The sequence below is a fragment of the Argopecten irradians genome, chromosome 13 (assembly GCF_041381155.1).
Source record: "Argopecten irradians isolate NY chromosome 13, Ai_NY, whole genome shotgun sequence".
NCBI lineage: Eukaryota > Metazoa > Mollusca > Bivalvia > Pectinida > Pectinidae > Argopecten > Argopecten irradians.
The window spans coordinates 28,991,877-29,014,111 of NC_091146.1; the positions used below are offsets into that span (position 1 = coordinate 28,991,877).

General features: G+C 34.1%; 1 protein-coding gene across 1 annotated transcript; it reads right to left on the reverse strand.

Annotated features, from left to right (window-relative positions):
• Positions 1-20,029: 20,029 nt before the first annotated feature.
• Positions 20,030-21,018, reverse strand: LOC138306798 (uncharacterized). Its single transcript, XM_069247288.1, has 2 exons — positions 20,871-21,018; positions 20,030-20,355 (listed from the first exon to the last, which is right to left on the reverse strand). Exons 1-2 carry the CDS (start codon positions 20,958-20,960, stop codon positions 20,077-20,079), a joined length of 369 nt encoding a protein of 122 aa, XP_069103389.1. The 5' UTR covers positions 20,961-21,018; the 3' UTR covers positions 20,030-20,076.
• Positions 21,019-22,235: the final 1,217 nt, after the last annotated feature.

Genomic DNA, 22,235 nt, shown 5'->3' on the forward strand with positions numbered 1-22,235 from the left:
TTCAAAACCCCCATATTGAGATATTTATTTTGTAGACTTAAAAACAAATATTTAATGAGAATATTTAAATAAATTTCACTTTTCACATTTTACAAAGCACAGAAGATGCAACCAAGTCTTAAATTTAAATAGTAAATGACTAATTTCATATATATATATATATATATATATATATATTGAAAAGACATTAACATTACAATACATGTCCAAAATGAAGGTGATATTTTTCTCATCTGTTGGTGACCACATGCAAGTCTTATATGAGACGCTTTCCAAAAAAATAACACATTTCAACAATTTCAAAACTTACACTTCTGTTTGATCCTTTTTCCGTTTTTTCGCTTTTTCGCCCATAGTTCGTTTCTGTAAAAACAAAATTAAATAATGTCAACAAGGCATTATATTAGGCATTATGATATTTATATCATAATGTATCTGTCTGGCCCTGATTTCTCCAAACAAATTTAAGTCCAAAACTGACTTAAGTCTTAAGTTTTCATATAAGTTATATAAGGAGAAAAACTTAAGTTTTGATTTAACTGAACTTTTGTTTCGAGAAGTCAGAGCCAGATCATGTTCAGTCTTTAAACTTTTAATCCACTTTTTGGTTATCACCAACTAGTCATATAAATTGATATTTAGCAGAAAAATAAACGACAATACACAAAAGACCTCTTTGAATAATCACTACTAATTGTATTATTATGTTTTGGAGTCGTACAATCATGAATGTACACTAAGAAAGTCAGTCTAATAATGAAATTGGAGAGACTATTAATATCCTTATAACATTCTTTTTCATAGTTCCATAATAAATACCTGTGTAGAATAGACATCAAAAATTTGTTTGGGGCAACAGTAAATGAACCGGTTGTTAAATCGTTCTTGTGCTCTGACCTTTGGCCCGTCTTCTTCCCCATTGACCATCTTAATGATGTGCTCAGCCACTACCTGCATTGTAAAAAGTGTATAAATTATATGTTGTTTCAATATTTTATGAAATCAACTGTTGTAAAGGTCATAACCAAAAACTTTGAAATTATTTTAATTGGACTATATTAAAATGTAACATAAGTTTTCACATACTCATTTAAGGCAGTATGTATATATGAATACCAAATTAATGTTCGGTAACAAAATCATACTAATAAGGGTATTTTATCCATCCTTTAAATATTTTGACATACAGACCAAAAATATATTCACGATAACAATAGAAATATTAAACATAGTAGATAATATAAAATGTATTATATTACTACACAAATTCAATGTTCACACTTGACTTACAGATTTTTTTTCAATCTATTGGCTGTTGAATTAATTTCTTACTTGATAAATACCTTCATATCACAATTATCTCCCTTTATTAACATACCTTGACAGCATGCATTGGTTCAACAGGAGAGTGTTTCTCCTGCATGTCTAGATAGGGGAGCCGGAACCAAGGTGTGCTGCCATAGTGACCATGCTCCTGAGCAATGGACTGCAGTCGTGATTTGTTGTTTGTTCTATAAATAAATAGACATTACAATGCATTAAAAAAATTGTAATCAGACAGTTATATTATTGTTTTAAAATGTGGCAAATATAACCTTATAATGAAAACCAGTTCTATTATATATTCAAAAAAGTACTATAAATGAACCTCAATGCCCAATAGAACATAAACCATTAATTGAAGGATGGAGAAAATCAATGCAAGAGTCAAACTTATAATCTAGTTAAATTTAAAAGCAAGAATATATTTTTAACTCATATTGCAAATGTTCATAAACTGTGACACAATTTGATTTTCATCCTATCTGATATCAGATATCATTTCCTTGATGCTTAAAAATTCTAATAATAAATTTGCTATGCTATAAGGACAATATAAATGTTTTTAACTAGAATCACAAATTGACATACCCATCATTTCTGGTCTCATGCTCATATCGGTCGCACAATGTTGCTGTTGTCATCTCATCATGTCTGGTCCGAGCCGTGACTGTAGCTTCCTCCAAGTTTCGCGTAGGGAAAGAGGTGTCCTGACGGAAGGGATGATCTAACGGTAAGAAAATCCTTCCTCCAGGTTACACGGTCTTATCCAAGATTGGTGAACGGAACCCTGGTATAATACACAAATTTCATTAATAATCATTAGGGAAAAAGATGAGCGTATATGTACAATTTTAGATAGCCCTTTTTCAGAAACAGCGGTAATAAACTTCACATATCAGAATCCAAGATGGCTGCCTGTTGACCATCTTGTTGATGGTCTGGCCCAAAAATGTAATATACATAACCAGGTTCCTAAGCAAAACCTATACATGAAATCTGATAAATATCCTTTCTTTACTTTCTGAGAAATAGCTGTAACAAGAATTGTTAATGGACTGAAGGACTGACAGATTGATCATGGACGATTTGAATAAAATCATAAGTTTTGAAGGAAATAAGTTAAATCCTAAAAAATCACTAGTTTTGATTTATTTTCGACCTTAATGTTTTTTAAAATTTCAACTGAATAGTGCAAAAATGTTCCTGATCTTTATTAATATCAACCAAAAATTAAATTATTGTCAAATACAGATCTTTTGTGGACATGTCTTTTTTAATTTAAAAAAATACGAAGTTATTGCTCCCAATTGATAGATGAATTATAGCAGTAATTAGTTTATATTAGAGATATTTTCTTTTCATACTTATTATCAATGTTCAAAGTTTATAAACCTTTCAAACAGCAATGACAGCATGATGACTTGGCATCATTAGGGAAAAAGATGAGCTTATATGTACAATTTTAGATAGCCCTTTTTCAGAAACAGTGGTAATAAACTTCACATATCAGAATCCAAGATAGCTGCCTGTTGACCATCTTGTTGATGGTCTGGCCCCAAAATGTAATATACATAACCAGGTTCCTAAGCAAAACCTATACATGAAATCTGATAAATATCCTTTCTTTACTTTCTGAGAAATAGCTGTAACAAGAATTGTTAATGGACTGAAGGACTGACAGATTGATCATGGACGATTTGAATAAAATCATGAGTTTTGAAGGAAATAAGTTAAATCCTAAAAAATCACTAGTTTTGATTTATTTTCGACCTTAATGTTTTTTTAAAATTTCAACTGAATAGTGCAAAAATGTTCCTGATCTTTATTAATATCAACCAAAAATTAAATTATTGTCAAATACAGATCTTTTGTGGACATGTCTTTTTTAATTTAAAAAAAATACGAAGTTATTGCTCTCAATTGATAGATGAATTATAGCAGTAATTAGTTTATATTAGAGACATTTTCTTTTCATACTTATTATCAATGTTCAAAGTTTACAAACCTTTCAAACAGCAATGACAGCATGATGACTTGGCATTCTGTTGCACCCTATTCTGCTCCTTGGCATTCTCTGGAACATCACAGACTGTGAATAGAATCCTGGCACGGAGAGTACTGACTGGTCTTCTGTGTGACGGAATCAAACAATGAAAGTAACATGGTAATTAATTTGTCCCCCATTAGTCTATAGATTATCTAATATTGAGGTCAAAGTATGGGACTGTTACATGGATTTCGTACATGACATGTTGTCTCCCCTATGTGGACCTTCAAACCAATTAATATAAGTTCCAAAGCATTATTATCAATTAAAGAAACCTAAATCTATCTTCATCCCCCGATGTACCCACTCTCATCTATTACACTTACCTGATGCCACGTATGTGTTCTTAGTCCCCCCACAAATTCTGGTGAAAAGAGTGTCTGGTATATCACCAAAATTGGGAGGGAACTTTAACACAGAGATACGACTGTCAGCAATCATCTTCTCCTCGTTGGTCAGCGTGAATGGAGCTGGTGGGAGTTTTCCTTTAGGGTAGCTGGAAAAGAAATTCAAGCAATTGTTAATTTAAATTTCGTTTTCATTCTCTATTGAAGTGGACTGTTCTTAATATAACATTCTTCTCTGATCTACATCATATGTATAGAAATATTGAATGCAATATCTGTATGTGGAGATCAGCACAGAGACCATTCATGAAAGATTCATCAGAACTGTTATCATATCTTATGTAATTATTATAGTTACCTATCTCAACAATGCTACATTCTAATATCTAGGATTTCAAAGGAAACTGTTTTAAAGATTGTAGGATTTCAAAGGAAATTGTTTTAAAGATAAAGTTAAGATGTGGAAGGATATATTTGACCTTGAGCTCAAAAGAAAGCCACTAAGTAGCGCCCTGCACAATAACTTGATTTAATGCACATTATGTCAAAATTGTCACGAAGTTACATAAAAAGTCTCGATATACAAGTTAAACACTTGTTACCGAATGATTTTTCTCTCTCACATATTGCACATGTTGCATATCTGTTCAAAACTTAAATTACCTTGTATCCAGACCAACTGTCACTACACCTCCCCTTTCACTGAAAAAAAAGGAAGAAAAATAAGTTGATTGCATTAACTTTAAACACAGCAGTTGCAAATAAAAACAGCAATTTAACAATGCAGGACTATTACAGTCCATTTCTGATATTTTCTTTATTATGCTCCATTCATATTTAACCAATGATACAATGTGAGACATATTAAAATGAAATGTGTTGATTTTGATCCAAAATGAAGTCGATAACACTCTGTAAACAACCTAGAGACAATCATTCACAAAGCAAGATAAAAAATTCTTAGGATATCAGTGTACATGTGATTCAATCTGATCAAAAATACCACAGCAACGTGGGTAAAGTAAAATTTATCTTTCTCACTTTCTGCAGTTTTATTGTAATGATAAAAAAATCACATTTAAGTCATTCAACTCAATGTGTGCATGGGACTAATCATACCCACATCATTTTGATATTTCAAAACCCCCATATTGAGATATTTATTTTGTAGACTTAAAAACAAATATTTAATGAGAATATTTAAATAAATTTCACTTTTCACATTTTACAAAGCACAGAAGATGCAACCAAGTCTTAAATTTAAATAGTAAATGACTAATTTCATATATATATATATATATATATATATTGAAAAGACATTAACATTACAATACATGTCCAAAATGAAGGTGATATTTTTCTCATCTTTTGGTGACCACATGCAAGTCTTATATGAGACGCTTTCCAAAAAATTAATACATTTCAACAATTTCAAAACTTACACTTCTGTTTGATCCTTTTTCCGTTTTTTCGCTTTTTCGCCCATAGTTCGTTTCTGTAAAAACAAAATTAAATAATGTCAACAAGGCATTATATTAGGCATTATGATATTTATATCATAATGTATCTGTCTGGCCCTGATTTCTCCAAACAAATTTAAGTCCAAAACTGACTTAAGTCTTAAGTTTTCATATAAGTTATATAAGGAGAAAAACTTCAGTTTTGATTTAACTGAACTTTTGTTTCGAGAAATCAGAGCCAGATCATGTTCAGTCTTTAAACTTTTAATCCACTTTTTGGTTATCACCAACTAGTCATATAAATTGATATTTAGCAGAAAAATAAACGACAATACACAAAAGACCTCTTTGAATAATCACTACTAATTGTATTATTATGTTTTGGAGTCGTACAATCATGAATGTACACTAAGAAAGTCAGTCTAATAATGAAATTGGAGAGACTATTAATATCCTTATAACATTCTTTTTCATAGTTCCATAATAAATACCTGTGTAGAATAGACATCAAAAATTTGTTTGGGGCAACAGTAAATGAACCGGTTGTTAAATCGTTCTTGTGCTCTGACCTTTGGCCCGTCTTCTTCCCCATTGACCATCTTAATGATGTGCTCAGCCACTACCTGCATTGTAAAAAGTGTATAAATTATATGTTGTTTCAATATTTTATGAAATCAACTGTTGTAAAGGTCATAACCAAAAACTTTGAAATTATTTTAATTGGACTATATTAAAATGTAACATAAGTTTTCACATACTCATTTAAGGCAGTATGTATATATGAATACCAAATTAATGTTCGGTAACAAAATCATACTAATAAGGGTATTTTATCCATCCTTTAAATATTTTGACATACAGACCAAAAATATATTCACGATAACAATAGAAATATAAAACATAGTAGATAATATAAAATGTATTATATTACTACACAAATTCAATGTTCACACTTGACTTACAGATTTTTTTTTCAATCTATTAGCTGTTGAATTAATTTCTTACTTGATAAATACCTTCATATCACAATTATCTCCCTTTATTAACATACCTTGACAGCATGCATTGGTTCAACAGGAGAGTGTTTCTCCTGCATGTCTAGATAGGGGAGCCGGAACCAAGGTGTGCTGCCATAGTGACCATGCTCCTGAGCAATGGACTGCAGTCGTGATTTGTTGTTTGTTCTATAAATAAATAGACATTACAATGCATTAAAAAAATTGTAATCAGACAGTTATATTATTGTTTTAAAATGTGGCAAATATAACCTTATAATGAAAACCAGTTCTATTATATATTCAAAAAAGTACTATAAATGAACCTCAATGCCCAATAGAACATAAACCATTAATTGAAGGATGGAGAAAATCAATGCAAGAGTCAAACTTATAATCTAGTTAAATTTAAAAGCAAGATATATTTTTTAACTCATATTGCAAATGTTCATAAACTGTGACACAATTTGATTTTCATCCTATCTGATATCAGCTTACATTTCCTTTATGCTTAAAAATTCTAATAATAAATTTGCTACGCTATAAGGACAATATAAATGTTTTTAACTAGAATCACAAATTGACATACCCATCCTTTCTGGTCTCATGCTCATATCGGTCGCACAATGTTGCTGTTGTCATCTCATCATGTCTGGTCCGAGCCGTGACTGTAGCTTCCTCCAAGTTCCGCGTAGGGAAAGAGGTGTCCTGACGGAAGGGATGATCTAACGGTAAGAAAATCCTTCCTCCAGGTTACACGGTCTTATCCAAGATTGGTGAACGGAACCCTGGTATAATACACAAATTTCATTAATAATCATTAGGGAAAAAGATGAGCGTATATGTACAATTTTAGATAGCCCTTTTTCAGAAACAGCGGTAACAAACTTTTGAGAAATAGTCATAATAAACTTCACATATCAGAATCCAAGATGGCTGCCTGTTGACCATTTTGTTGATGGTCTGGCCCAAAATGTAATATACATAACCAGGTTCCTAAGCAAAACCTATACATGAAATCTGATAAATATCCTTTCTTTACTTTCTGAGAAATAGCTGTAACAAGAATTGTTAATGGACTGAAGGACTGACAGATTGATCATGGACGATTTGAATAAAATCATAAGTTTTGAAGGAAATAAGTTAAATCCTAAAAAATCACTAGTTTTGATTTATTTTCGACCTTAATGTTTTTTAAAATTTCAACTGAATAGTGCAAAAATGTTCCTGATCTTTATTAATATCAACCAAAAATTAAATTATTGTCAAATACAGATCTTTTGTGGACATGTCTTTTTTAATTTAAAAAAATACGAAGTTATTGCTCCCAATTGATAGATGAATTATAGCAGTAATTAGTTTATATTAGAGATATTTTTCTTTTCATACTTATTATCAATGTTCAAAGTTTATAAACCTTTCAAACAGCAATGGTTTATATTAGAGACATTTTCTTTTCATACTTATTATCAATGTTCAAAGTTTACAAACCTTTCAAACAGCAATGACAGCATGATGACTTGGCATTCTGTTGCACCCTATTCTGCTCCTTGGCATTCTCTGGAACATCACAGACTGTGAATAGAATCCTGGCACGGAGAGTACTGACTGGTCTTCTGTGTGACGGAATCAAACAATGAAAGTAACATGGTAATTAATTTGTCCCCCATTAGTCTATAGATTATCTAATATTGAGGTCAAAGTATGGGACTGTTACATGGATTTCGTACATGACATGTTGTCTCCCCTATGTGGACCTTCAAACCAATTAATATAAGTTCCAAAGCATTATTATCAATTAAAGAAACCTAAATCTATCTTCATCCCCCGATGTACCCACTCTCATCTATTACACTTACCTGATGCCACGTATGTGTCTTAGTCCCCCCACAAATTCTGGTGAAAAGAGTGTCTGGTATATCACCAAAATTGGGAGGGAACTTTAACACAGAGATACGACTGTCAGCAATCATCTTCTCCTCGTTGGTCAGCGTGAATGGAGCTGGTGGGAGTTTTCCTTTAGGGTAGCTGGAAAAGAAATTCAAGCAATTGTTAATTTAAATTTCGTTTTCATTCTCTATTGAAGTGGACTGTTCTTAATATAACATTCTTCTCTGATCTACATCATATGTATAGAAATATTGAATGCAATATCTGTATGTGGAGATCAGCACAGAGACCATTCATGAAAGATTCATCAGAACTGTTATCATATCTTATGTAATTATTATAGTTACCTATCTCAACAATGCTACATTCTAATATCTAGGATTTCAAAGGAAACTGTTTTAAAGATTGTAGGATTTCAAAGGAATTTGTTTTAAAGATAAAGTTATGATGTGGAAGGATATATTTGACCTTGAGCTTCAAAAGAAAGCCACTAAGTAGAGCCCTGCACAATCACTTGATTTAATGCACATTATGTCAAAATTGTCACGAAGTTACATAAAAAGTCTCGATATACAAGTGAAACACTTGTTACCGAATGATTTCTCTCTCTCACATATTGCACATGTTGCATATCTGTTCAAAACTTAAAATTACCTTGTATCCAGATCAACTGTCACTACACCTCCCCTTTCACTGGAAAAAAGGAAGAAAAATAAGTTGATTGCATTAACTTTAAACACAGCAATTGCAAATAAAAACAGCAATTTATCAATGCAAGACTATTAAAGTCCATTTCTGATATTTTCTTTATTATGCTCCGTTCATATTTTACAATTATACAATGTAAGACATATTAAAATGAAATGTGTTGATTTTGATCCAAAATGAAGTCGATAACACTCTGTAAACAACCTAGAGACAATCATTCACAAAGCAAGAATGGATTTGATTCAATGAATAAATTTTATTAATGATATCAGAAAATCTTTCCTTGATAAAAAAATTCTTAGGATATCAGTGTACATGTAATTCAATCTGCAATAAAAAATATCTTTCTCACTGCAACGTGTTAAAAAATCACATTTAAGTATGAGTAAAATTGTGCATGGACTTTCTACCCACACTTTCTGCAGTTTTATTGTAATAAAAACAAATATTTAATGAGAATATTTAAATAAATTTCACTTTCACATTACAAAGCACTCAATGTGTACAGATCCATAGAGGATCTGAGGATTAAGGTCATGTCGGATAACCTTCATACCACGTGTATCCCATCAAATGCATTTTGATATTTCAAAACCCCCATATTGAGATAATTTATTTTGGGCGAGATGTAGACTTAACAAAAAACAAACTATGAAATTTCAAAATGAAATATTTAAATAAATTTTCACTTTTCACATTTTTACAAAGCACAGAAGATGCAACCAAGTCTTAAATTTAATAGTAAATGACTAATTTTCTATATATATATATATATGATATATATTGAAAAGACATTAACATTACAATTAATGTCCAAAATGAAGGCGATATTTTTTCTCATCTTTTGGTGACCACATGCAAGTCTGATATGAGACGCTTTCCAAAAAAATTAATACATTTCAACAATTTCAAAACTTACACTTCCTGTTTTGATCCTTTTTTCGTTTTTTTCGCTTTTTCGCCCATGGTTCGTTTCTGTAAAAACAAAATTAAATAATGTCAACAAGGCATTATATTAGGCATTATGATATTTATATCATAATGTATCTGTCTGGCCCTGATTTCTCCAAACAAATTTAAGTCCAAAACTGACTTAAGTCTTAAGTTTTCATATAAGTTATATAAGGAGAAAAACTTCAGTTTTGATTTAACTGAACTTTTGTTTCGAGAAATCAGAGCCAGAATCATGTTCAGTCTTATAAACGTTTTAATCCACTGATTTTGGGTTTATCACCAACTAGTCATATAAATTGATATTTAGCAGAAAAAAATAAACGACAATACACAAAAGAACCTCATTGAATAATCACTACTCAATTGTATTATTATGTTTTGGAGTCGTACAATCATGAATGTACACCTAAGACTTTTTCCAGGTCTAATAATGAAATTGGAGAGACTATTAATATCATTTATAACATTCTTTTTCATGAGTTCCATAATAAATACCTAGTGTATAGATAACACATCAAAACAATTTGTTTGGGGCAACAGAAAAATGAACCGGTTGTTAAATCGTTCTTCCGTGCTCTGACCTTTGGCCCCGTCTTCTTCCCCATTGACCATCTTAATGACATATACATGAAATCTGATAAATATTCTTTCTTTACTTTCTGAGAAATAGCTGTAACAGGAATTGTTAATGGACTGAAGGACTGACAGATTGATCATGGACGTTGTGAAGGAAATAATAATTTAAATAAAAAATCCTAAAAAATCACTAGTTTTGAATTTATTTTCGACCTTAATGTTTTTTTAAAATTTCAACTGAATAGTGCAAAAATGTTCCTGATCTTTATTAATATCAACCAAAAATTAAATTGTCAAATACAGATCTTTTGTGGACATGTCTTTTTTAATTAAAAAAAATACGAAGTTATTGCTCTCAATTGATAGATGAATTATAGCAGTAATTAGTTTATATTAGAGATAATTAGTTTATATTAGAGATATTTTCTTCGCATACTTATTATAAATGTTCAAAGTTTACAAACCTTTCAAACAGCAATGACAGCATGATGACTTGGCATTCTGTTGCACCCTATTCTGCTCCTTGGCATTCCCTAGAACATCACAGACTGTGAATAGAATCCTGGCACGGAGAGTACTGGTCTTCTGTGTGACGGAATCAAACACAGGCACGCCTTTGTCAAGTGCCAGGAGTTCACTCACCAGAACGTCATTGTAAATGCTCAAGCATTTCGGGGATTGAGGACCTGTAAAATATTTTGCATATTAAAACATTTAAATCTAGGCTAACTCAGATATCACTTAGGCATAAGCAAGAGGCCCATGGGCCTAAAATTACCTGATAATATTATGTGGTACTAATCTGCACTTGCATCAGGACTGTGACATTAAAATTTTCATAAATTACACATTTACCATTTTCAAAAATTCATAGATTTTAGGCGGCAGATATAGTCTTATTGAGATTACAGTAAGCAACTACCCAATCTCAAACAAAATCATATTATAAAGGGTAGTTACTCTGTATGTTACTGCAAGACAATTTTGTTGTGAAAATGCTTCCAATATGTTGGCAGAGGTGGTTGCATACAGATTTCTGAATATTCATTATTTTTTTCTGGTTCACATGGCCCAGTAATAATGTTATTGAAAAAATGAAATAACTTGTGGGTTACTGTAGAATTCTGATTATCAATCTTACAGGATCATTAATCCTTGTGAATATTTAGTGTTCACAACATTTTTATTGCATAGTGCTATAACTTTAAGTAATGGTTTGATAAGGTTTGATTCTGTAAGTTCTCCGAGATCATACTAATATAATTGAATTTTACCGCAATTAGTCAAAAGACTCGCATTCTTTACTATCAACAACATAGTTTAATTAATATTTTTTTAATATAAAAAAATCATTATAAATACAAAGACTCCATGCTGACAGTAGCATTACGTTAACATTTTATCATTTTACCTATCAATTTTGCATACCTGGAATAAGCCCAAACAACATGGTCGATTCCTTCTTCATGCGGAGTTGAGGAGGCAGATTGAGAAGGAGACCACTCTGTGCCCATATGCTATATGTGCCCTGTGTAATATTGTGATGAAATGGATTAAATCCATCTGAGCAGTAGGACAAAGCAATGGCCTCCTTCCCAACCTTTTCCTGAAACGAAGCCCAAGCTGGTGACGCATGAAGGTCGTCAATGAATCGCGACTGCTGAGGGGCTTGACGCCTGGTAACTATCCTAGCCAGAGCAGAAACTTCCTTGAGCTGTTGAAGTCTCGGAGCGATGGGAATAGTGTAGTACCTACAAGTTGCAAATTGAAATCAGTTTTTGAAAACATACAAAACAAGATCTCGTACTATAGAGATTTTGATGCCCACCTTAGAATAATTTGCTAACAGCAAGGAAAGAATGAAAATTCCCTTGCTGTTCCCTTTTGCCAAAGTAAAAGATTACACTCACCCCTCCCATGTAGTTTTTAGGTAAAAAGTACAAGAGTTCAAGAGAAATCATACTTAAATTTCAGTCACAACCCATCAGTACAACAAACTTTACTTGTAAAGAGCTAAGATGGCCCTGCTGCATTGCGGTCATCTTGCTTTTCAATCATTTATTTCACAATACATTACCACCAAAAATTATCTATCTTCAGTTACTTAACATAAGTAATGGAAAAAACTTTTGGCTTTAAAATCATGTAGTGTTGATAAATATATGTAACTTACATGCAACTTGATAATGCGAAAATGTTAGTTGTTAAAAAAGTATTTTTAACATTGTTTTTGAAGATAAAATTGATAACAATTTTTGAACTAACTGCTAAGTTATGCCAGAGCTTAGCTTCATTCTAATGAAGGAATTTTTTTAACAATTCAGAGTGTCTACGCAGTAATGTTTTAGAAGTGTCCCATCATGCTACATTTCTGACATCGTTGGTCCTGCTAAATCTCCATCATTGATAGAGTTGGCGAGAACATGTCTGCCACCAGTGCCGTTATTTACATAATCGGAACTCTTCGGATGTCACACTACTGTATGGAAAATGTTCAGCGGTATATCTAAAACGAATACCGGTAAAATCCGGATTTTCGCGAGGTTTTTTTTCTTATCGTTTTCAAGTCATTAAGGAAAATACTTATATGTAAAGGAAATGGAGTGTGTAAAGTAATACATCACGCTGAAAAAATATCTATAGTAAATTAACATTCAGGTTGAACATTTATAAGAGTTCCGTATGGAGTGCACAATACTAGTTACATAAGCGCTTCAATGCAATATCTGTGATAAACACCCCCCCCCCCCCACCGGTGACCCTGCCCCCTCAAAAATAATAATAATAATAAGTACTTACTTCTTTGCATTATCTCGAATACCACCACAGAAAATGCACGTTCTCTCACCATCAAAGCGGAACTTTTCACACTGACAAATCAAATGCTCCTTGTGCTTGACAACGAGATCACTAGTCAGCTTCTCCCTGATGAATATGAGGTCACATCATAATTATACGTAACAATATAAGTAGATTATTGGATATTACAAATCAATGCAATGTTGTTCAACATTGATTTCTGTTATTTTGATATTCATGATATCAATGTTGAACAACATTGCATTGATTTGTAATATCCAATAACATGAAGATATCCAATGCTTCATAATATGCAATATGTTGATTTGGAATTGAGAGTTCAAAAAATGTGACCGGGTGGGGTGTGTTGCTTGGTGTCTTTGGCGGCATACTTCAGTGATATGGCACTATAAAAAAGGGCAACAGTTCCACTATACAAGAAGACACAACATGAATATACCGCAGTCTCCCAAAACATGCACCTCGCATAACATACACGCAACACACCACATACATGGGAGGCCGTCCTTACATGACCGTAGCTGTTAATAGGACGTTAATTAATAAAAAAAAAAAAAAAAAAAAACAAGAATTAAAAAAAAAGTTTAATTTCACCGTGTGTTTAAAAATATTTTAGATCAACTATAATAAGCAATTAATAGTCATTAACGTTATATTTCATTTCAGTAGCTTAATAAGAAATTAGCCTACATCTCGTCAATATCCAAGGGAATATTGCTTCCAGGACAGGCAGTACTCCGGTGAAGAGCAATCAGTTCATTCATGTCCTGAACACTACAACCGTACTTATTCCGATGCTGTAATATAAGTGAAATATGTCATTTATCGGAAATGGAACGAAATGAACTGAAAGATCTGATACTTGAGTATAAACATTTGTTTCCGGGTACACCAGGCAAAACAGACGCTATCTATCATGACGTGGATGTAGGCAATGCGCCACCTGTCAAGCAACATCCTTACCGTGTCAATCCTTTGAAAGAAGAACATTTAAAGAAAGAAATTCAATACATGTTGGACAATGCTATTATTGAACCAAGCAAAAGTGAACGGAGCTCTCCATGTGTTCTGGTACCAAAGCCAGACAAGACATACTGGTTCTGTACTGACTTCAGAAAAGTAAACTCTGTCAGTAAAACAGACTTTTATCCAATTCCAAGGATTGACTCATGTATTGACAAAGTTGGCAAAGCCAAGTACGTAAGCAAGTTTGACCTGTTGAAAGGGTATTGGCAGGTGCCATTAACAGAAAGAGCTAAAGAAGTGTCGGCATTTGTGACCTCGCAAGGTTTGTACCAGTACAAAGTTATGCCGTTTGGAATGAAAAATGCCCCGGCAACATTTCAACGTCTTCTCAACAGCGTGATATCAGACCTGGAAGGCTGCGATGGATATATTGATGACGTCATCAACTACCACGACACGTGGGAAGACCATCTACGCGGGATTCGCGAATTCTTTGAGAGACTCACTACCATGAAATTGACTGTAAACTTATTGAAATGTGAATTTTGTCATGCAACTGTTGAATTTTTAGGCCATGTTGTAAGACAGGGGCAGATTAAACCTGTTCAGGCCAAAGTAGAATCAATTATAGATTTTCCGACTCCTGGAAGCAAGAGAGAGCTGATGAGATATTTTGGTATGGCTGGATACTACAGAAAATTTCGTCAACATTTCTCTGTTATAGCAGCTCCACTTACTGCTTTGTTAAAGAAAAATGTCAAATTTGTCTGGTCAGATGAATGTAAGTCTGCCTTTGAGAAATTGAAAGCCATACTATCAAACTCACCAGATCTGACTGCTCCAGATTTTAATAAACAGTTTAAACTGTTTGTTGACGCCAGCGATGTAAGTGTTGGTGCTGTTTTGATGCAAGAAGGTACTGAACAAATTGACCATCCAATTTGTTATTTCTCGAAAAAGTTTGACAAACACCAGAGAAATTATTCCACATTGAGAAAGACTGTTTAGCGTTGATTTTGGCCTTGAACCAATTTGATGTATATATCTCTGCAAAGGGAAAGACAATACTCTAGCTGATGCTTTATCAAGGATCTAAATATGACTTGATACATGTATGTCAAGAAAGTTCTTTAAGGAGGGGGGTATTATGTATGACACTAAATACATGTGTTATTAGATAAGGGAGATAACTCCTATAGCCTGATTATCAATACATCCTATAAAGGTCATATCATTGATTTAGGTTATAGAACTTTCTAGAATATTATCATGTATAAACAAATATGTTTGTATACATGTTGATTATAAGTAGAGATCTAGAATGATCTATTTCTAGAAAGTGTGTTTATTTGTTTACTGTTTTTAGTTAGATATTTCTAGAAGTAGAAGGTTCTCCAATATTCTTGAATTAGGGTTTAGCTATATATACTCCAACTGTCCAAGGCTAATCAGAACTGTAATGAGACATATCAAGAATTGTACAGTGCCATATTAGATTCTATTGGGAGAGCTATTGTGACTTTATCTGTGGATTATTACAACACTTTGTGTGGATTTATTCATACTGCCTGGAACTTTACAAATCATCTGTGGATATTCATTTTCCTCGTGGATTTGTGATTATTGTTAATTTGAAACCTGGAAGGATCAAGGATTATACCAGGACATTCGCATACAGATAAGTAACACTTTAAATCATCGTATTACTCTTGTACCACCACCAATTACTTGAGATATTGTAAACCATCTCTGTATAATATTGTATATATAATTAGATTGTGTTTTGAATTTAGCTGCTGGTTTCTCATTTCTGTTATTCTGGGTCATAACAACTGAACCACCCGATTCGGCTGTTTTCTGTCTATGAAATAAGATTGCGCGGTAATTTTAAAATGTCACTATCCTTGCTGTTTTCACTCGTTTGCGTTGTCCTAGTTTCATTGTTGTAAACATTGTTCTCGGGGTAGTGAGTTCGCCATCTGAGGCACTAACAGTCTTCGGTTTAGTTTAGACAGCTAGTACGAGCGTCTGCAAAAGAGCCTTTTGCTACTCAGAAGTCTTATCTTCCCAGTTGCATTGTGAAACTATTAGGTGTTTCGTCTAAGACGTTTTATCTTCGTGTACTTGAATTTCTCAAACATGTGAAGTCTGTCAATCAGATCTGGAATTTTCAGTGTTTTCAAATTGGTCGTAAGCTCCATCGCATGTGTTGTTCTTTCAATCAAGCAAGATTTTTTGTTTGTTTGATTAATTAACGTCCTATTAACAGCTATAGTCATGTAAGGACGGCCTCTCATGTATGCGATGTATGTTGTGCAAGGTGCGTGTTTTGGGAGACTGTGATATATTCATGTTGTGTCTTCTTGTATAGTGGAACTGTTGCCCTTTTTATAGTGCTATATCACTGAAGCATGCCGCCGAAGACACCAAGCAACACACCTCACCCTGAATTATACTGACAAACGGCGAGCAAGCAAGATGTTGTTGCTATGGCGTGATGGTAATGGTTGCACACACATATCTGAAATATTTCACTTAGGCTGGCATGGTCTCTTCAAAGTCGTCAAGATTCTTAATAACACTTGTTTGTTTGTTCGTTTGATTAATTAACGTCCTATTAACAGCCATGGTTATTTGAGGACGGCCTCCCGTATTACGGTGTGCAGCGTGCATCTAGTGCGAGGTACATGTTTTGGGAGTCTGGTATGTTCGTGTTGCCTCTTGTATGGTGGAACAGTTGCCCTTTTTATAGTGAGGTTCCGTTACACGAAGGTCAAAGTCGGTTTTATATGTTGCAAGAAGAAATCCATGTTTTCCAAATATTTGCTCTAATATTTCCTGTTGTTAAACCCAATCTTGCCTATGAAAAGTTTCTGAACATTTTTCAAGGCGTCTTGTACAAAGAACATGATCGGAAGTAGGGAAATTACTATGCAAAACATTCAGTGTTGGTTTGATATAAAAGAAAAACCTGAAATACGATAGGAACCGTCCGTTCCAGTGTATATATACTGGGCTTAGCATAATTGGGTGCGTCCGAATTGATGATCACACCACAGGCAGTAATGTTGAATGTTCTATCAATCCAAGTACACTCTTGTGTTGTGACTTGCCAGTGCACATTTACCTGATGTTGTCAATCTTTAATGGAGTATGAAGAATGATTTCCTGTGCTTGTCTTTTGTCCGATTGATTCTGCTGCTCGAATGGGTGGCCATGTAGGTCGTCGTTCATCACGGTGAGAACGTCGTCCGCGGTGTTTTGACGGTGTCCGGATGGTCTGTCGGCGCGTTCCGGTTGGAATTTTAAAATCTGCACCTGTTTCAGGTTGCGCGTGATATTGCTAGCAACATCCACAACCATATCTAGGTAAACGTTTGGCAATGACTGTGTCTTGATGTATTCTCAGATGGTGTTATTTGTGTCTTCTGTAGATCTTGTATATTCTCGCTCTATCGTCTGTGCTTTCCCACGGCGTAAAACCTGATGTTGTCAATCTTTAATGGAGTATGAAGAATTATTTCCAGTGCTTGTCTTTTAGTCCGATTGATTTTGCTGCTCGAATGGGTGGCCATGTAGGTCGTCTTTGCTAGCAACATCCACAACCATATCTAGGTAAACGTTTGGCAATGACTGCGTCTTGATGTATTCTCGGATGGTTCTCGCTCTATCGTCTTTGCTTTACCACTGCGTAAAACCACATCAGTCGCCTTGCAAGAATATTTCACAGAATAAACACGCCCTACCTCCAACCTGGAAACTAAATTTCGGTATTCTTCCGATCATACTTGCTTGCAGTAGTACCTTCTCTGAGTTAGGTTTCGTTTGGTTGTGGTTTGAGAATTTCTCTAGTTTTAAATCTAACTGTGTAGAAATTACCGTCTTTTTTCTCAAAGTGTATTTGTTTAGTGGCTTTGTGCAAACAGAAATGTCGTTCTCGATCCTTGATTCCATGCTTCACTTGTACTTGAAGTATGCCATTTTACCTGTGCTACGACGTTATATGTTGTCTGTGTTGTCTTTAACAAAGAAAATATCTTTATTTCCTTTCGGTATCCTGTCTGAATCTAGCGGTTTTTTTAGTATGTCCACACAACATGAATATACCGCAGTCTCTCAAGACACACACCTAGCACAGCATACACGCAGCACTCCGCATACATGGGAGGCCGTCCTTACATGACCATAGCTGTTGATAGGACGTTAATTAATCAAACAAACAAACGATAACATAAACATTAAATTTCATCAAGTTAATCTGATTAAAATACAGATCCTTATAACCAATCCTTTCAAATGTAGTGATAATAAGGATCTCTATTTTAATCAGATTGTCATCAAGGAAACGTCCATGCTTCAGAGGTCTACCTTCTCTGAGTTGCGTTTCGTTTGGTTATGGTTTGCGAATTTCTCTAGTTTTAAATCTCACTGTGTAGAAATAACCGTCTTTCGAGAAATTTGGAAACTTTTGAGAATATGCAAAATATGTATTTGGCTTGATCTTGCTGATGCTTGTACTAATTGCATAGAGTCGTCGTTGCAAACATTTTGATGGCCATCTTTTCTTCACAACGATTCGAATAAAGATGAAGAATCTGGATTCGTGTCGTCTTCATCTGTCACAAAGACCTCCAAATCTTTGCTTTCTTGTTTGAAGTTGGTTTCAGCTGACTGACATATTAAGCTTTTCTCTAAGAATACTGGTTGTTGCATCTTATATGGGTCTATCTGAATCAAATGGCTTGCGACTGGTTCGCCCAATGTCTACTGTTTTTATGGTAAGGTAAAAGAAGTATAAATAGAGAACAACCAACTAAATAATTTTACATAGACCACATTGTTAAAGTTTTGTACTGTATTATTAAAACAAAGGAATATTAGTTAGCTATTGTGTTCTATAATTAAAGTCTAGGTTCTCATATAACACTAGATAGAAAAAAAAGTTTGTGTCCTTCTGCTCAAATGACCAATACCCATAACTTGTCAATTGTTAATTACAGATTGTAAATATTTTAATTTTTCATCCTTAGAATATTTGTAAATGTTTTAAATAACAGTTATTCAAATACTTGCAACAAAACCTTAACCTGATTATTTAGGCCCATTGTGCTTGTTGGAATTCTCAAAATCCAGTATTTACTTCCTTTAAATGACATGTCAACACAACACTTGTGATTATAGACATCAGTTCTTCAACACTTGAACCTTAACCTGTCAATTCCGACACCGATGCCAAAGTGATTCTTTTTTTGTTTGTTTGTTTGTTTGATTAATTAACGTCCTATTAACAGCTATGGTTCAATAAAAGAAAAACCTCCCTTGATCTCAAGCGCCACAATGGAACCAAAGACTCAAATTACATTCAAATTATTATATACCATATAAAAATATTTGAAATATTAATATTTACACAAAAACATGGGCAATTAGGGAACTTTGGCTCGGTCAACTTGATCTCAAGCGCCACAATGGAACCTGGATTGCTGTCCTCCTCACCATAAAACAATAAGGACTGTTCACACTTTTGGGGCTACCCAATCAAGTCAATGTATGCCATTTCATGAATTTCCTCTCTGGACTGATGAGTGAAAAAGAACTGCACTTTTCCCACAAACTGCCCTTGGGGTAACTGGCATGAAATTACACTAGCTGATTGAGCGTTCGCCCCTGTGAGGTAGGCTCTGGGTTCTGTCCCCTGGCCGAGACACACCAAAGTCTATAAAAGAGGTAGTTTCTGCTCCTGCTTAGCGCTCAGCAAAAAGGGAGTGGGACGACTGGTTCGCCCGTTGTCAGTATAATGTGACCGGGTGGGGTGTGTTGCTTGGTGTCTTCGGCGGCATGCTTCAGTGATATAGCACTATAAAAAGGACAAAAGTTACACTATACAAGAAGACACAACATGAATATACCGCAGTCTCCCGAAACACGCACCTCGCACAACACACCACATACATGGGAGGCCGTCCTTACATGACACTAGCTGATGAGCGCTAGTTGGGCTGCTCCACAAACGAATCCCGGTATAGCACTTCACTTGATCCTATGGTCCTCTTCGCGTAGTGAAATGTTGTGATGTCTGTGTTAGCGAGAGCAGATGTCTTTAACACTTGAAGTAGAGCCTCTTGCTCCTGCTGGTCAGCTTGTCGATGTTTGGGCTTGTACTGTCCAGCATGCAAGTATTGCAAATTCTCAAGTTTCCTTGGAACTGGTCTACTTCCAAGTGGCTCCAGAAATCCACTACTCTCTAACATTGTCAGCAACCACTGCATCTGTGAATAAAGAAAAACTGAGTTTATTATACATGATAACAAGTAAATTTGTAAGAAACAACAGATAATTTTTCAGCGGCACGTTAACCTCTAACAGCTATGGTCATACCTCATCGATCAATATACTAAATTGTTCTATGAATGAATAATGTATGAGAACACAGACAAGTTTATTTCTTGTTACTAGTATCTGTAAGAGTTAAAATGCATGGACTAAAACATGAAAACATCTTTCATTTGATTTAGGAATACCTGGATTTAATACAAAAAATATTTGGACTTTGTGAAATCAGTTTTATATCATATGAATGTACTTTTGTTTTATCTACAATGTCTCATTCATATCTAAATGACATTAATATTTTTTATCTCAATATGGAGAATGTGATGCAACTGGACAGACATGGTAAGCACTACAGATATGCCCACCCCCTTTTACTTATGTTGTGGTAAAATAAACATGGAAAACATTTGTTGAACTGAACTTTCAATATCAAAATTAAAAAGAATTTTACCTCCATTTTCTTCACCGCGTTTAGTTCTGGGTGTTTCGAATTTGTGATGGATTCGGAAAGAGTCTTGTCGAATCTTTCATAAGGATACATCCAGAAGTTTGAAGGGGGTCCTGATGTACTGGGGCAAATGGTGCAATCAATGCATGACATAGCTCTGAAAGAAAAATAAACATTTATTAGAAATTTTCTAAAAACAAAATATGAAATATGTCAGCCAACTAATTGGCAAACTAATTAAATTGCCTAATATATTCCAAAAATCATAATTATTAAATTAAAACTTGAAAATTGATAACTGAAGCCATGTTAAATTAAGAGCGATATATATACCCCAACATACAAATACGATAAGCTTTATTGTGCTCTTTGGGCGAGATGGTAACTATTCTGACAGATTTTCAAACTATTTTGTCACTTGAAATTACCCGTCAAAATTTTGCCAGCAGCAATTTGATTGGCCATTTTCAAAGGTCACCTGGACATGACCCCTAATGGGATTTTCTCAGATCCTCTTATCTAACGTAGTGATAAAAGGGATCTATTTTAATCAGATTGGTACTATTCCAATATCTTAAGATACACTTATTTGATTTTCTAAAAGGATGTATTTCCCTTAGTGGTTGAAACATACCTGAATGGCTAAAGGAAAATCCCTCTCCATCTCACACAATGCTATGTGCCACTTCTCCTCTATGGTGTCAATGTTGTGCTGGTCTAAAGGGGATTGAAAAAGGATTTCCAACCCCTTCAGGAAGTTGCACAAAGAGATTCTTTGTGCCTCTCCCAGCATTCCTCTGAGGCAGAAGCGAATGGCTCCACTGGTAAAAAGCTACAAGTATAGATACAAAAAATGTTACAATATAATAGAGAATGATTATTCTGTACAATCATAATTTATTATCTAAAATATCTCCCGGGTTTGTTTTTTAAATAAAAGTGTCTTAAGAATAAGAGTGCCTGGTATTATTCATTATTATTCAGCTGTCTTTATTGACCGCTGACCACAAATCTCTGATGTGCTGATGGCTACACTGATTTGATGTTTTAGTTAATATAGAAACTGATCAGACTCCTGCATTGCTTCCGGCACTAATAAGAAGGAATTCTCCAATGAAAGTAACATGGTAATTAATTTGTCCCCCATTAGTCTTATAGATTATCTAATATTGAGGTCAAAGTATGGGACTGTTACATGGATTTCGTACATGACATGTTGTCTCCCCTATGTGGACCTTCAAACCAAGTAATATAAGTTCCAAAGCATTATTATCAATTAAAGAAACCTAAATCTATCTTCATCCCCCGATGTACCCACTCTCATCTATTACACTTACCTGATGCCACGTATGTGTCTTAGTTCCCCCA

Excerpts from the sequence above, each read along its gene's own strand:
- LOC138306798 (XM_069247288.1), bottom strand. The coding sequence starts at position 20,960 with ATGTATCCTTATGAAAGATTCGACAAGACTCTTTCCGAATCCATCACA. Across the intron at positions 20,356-20,870 it reads ACGCGGTGAAGAAAATGGAG|ATGCAGTGGTTGCTGACAAT; the intron begins GTAAAATTCTTT and ends CTTTATTCACAG.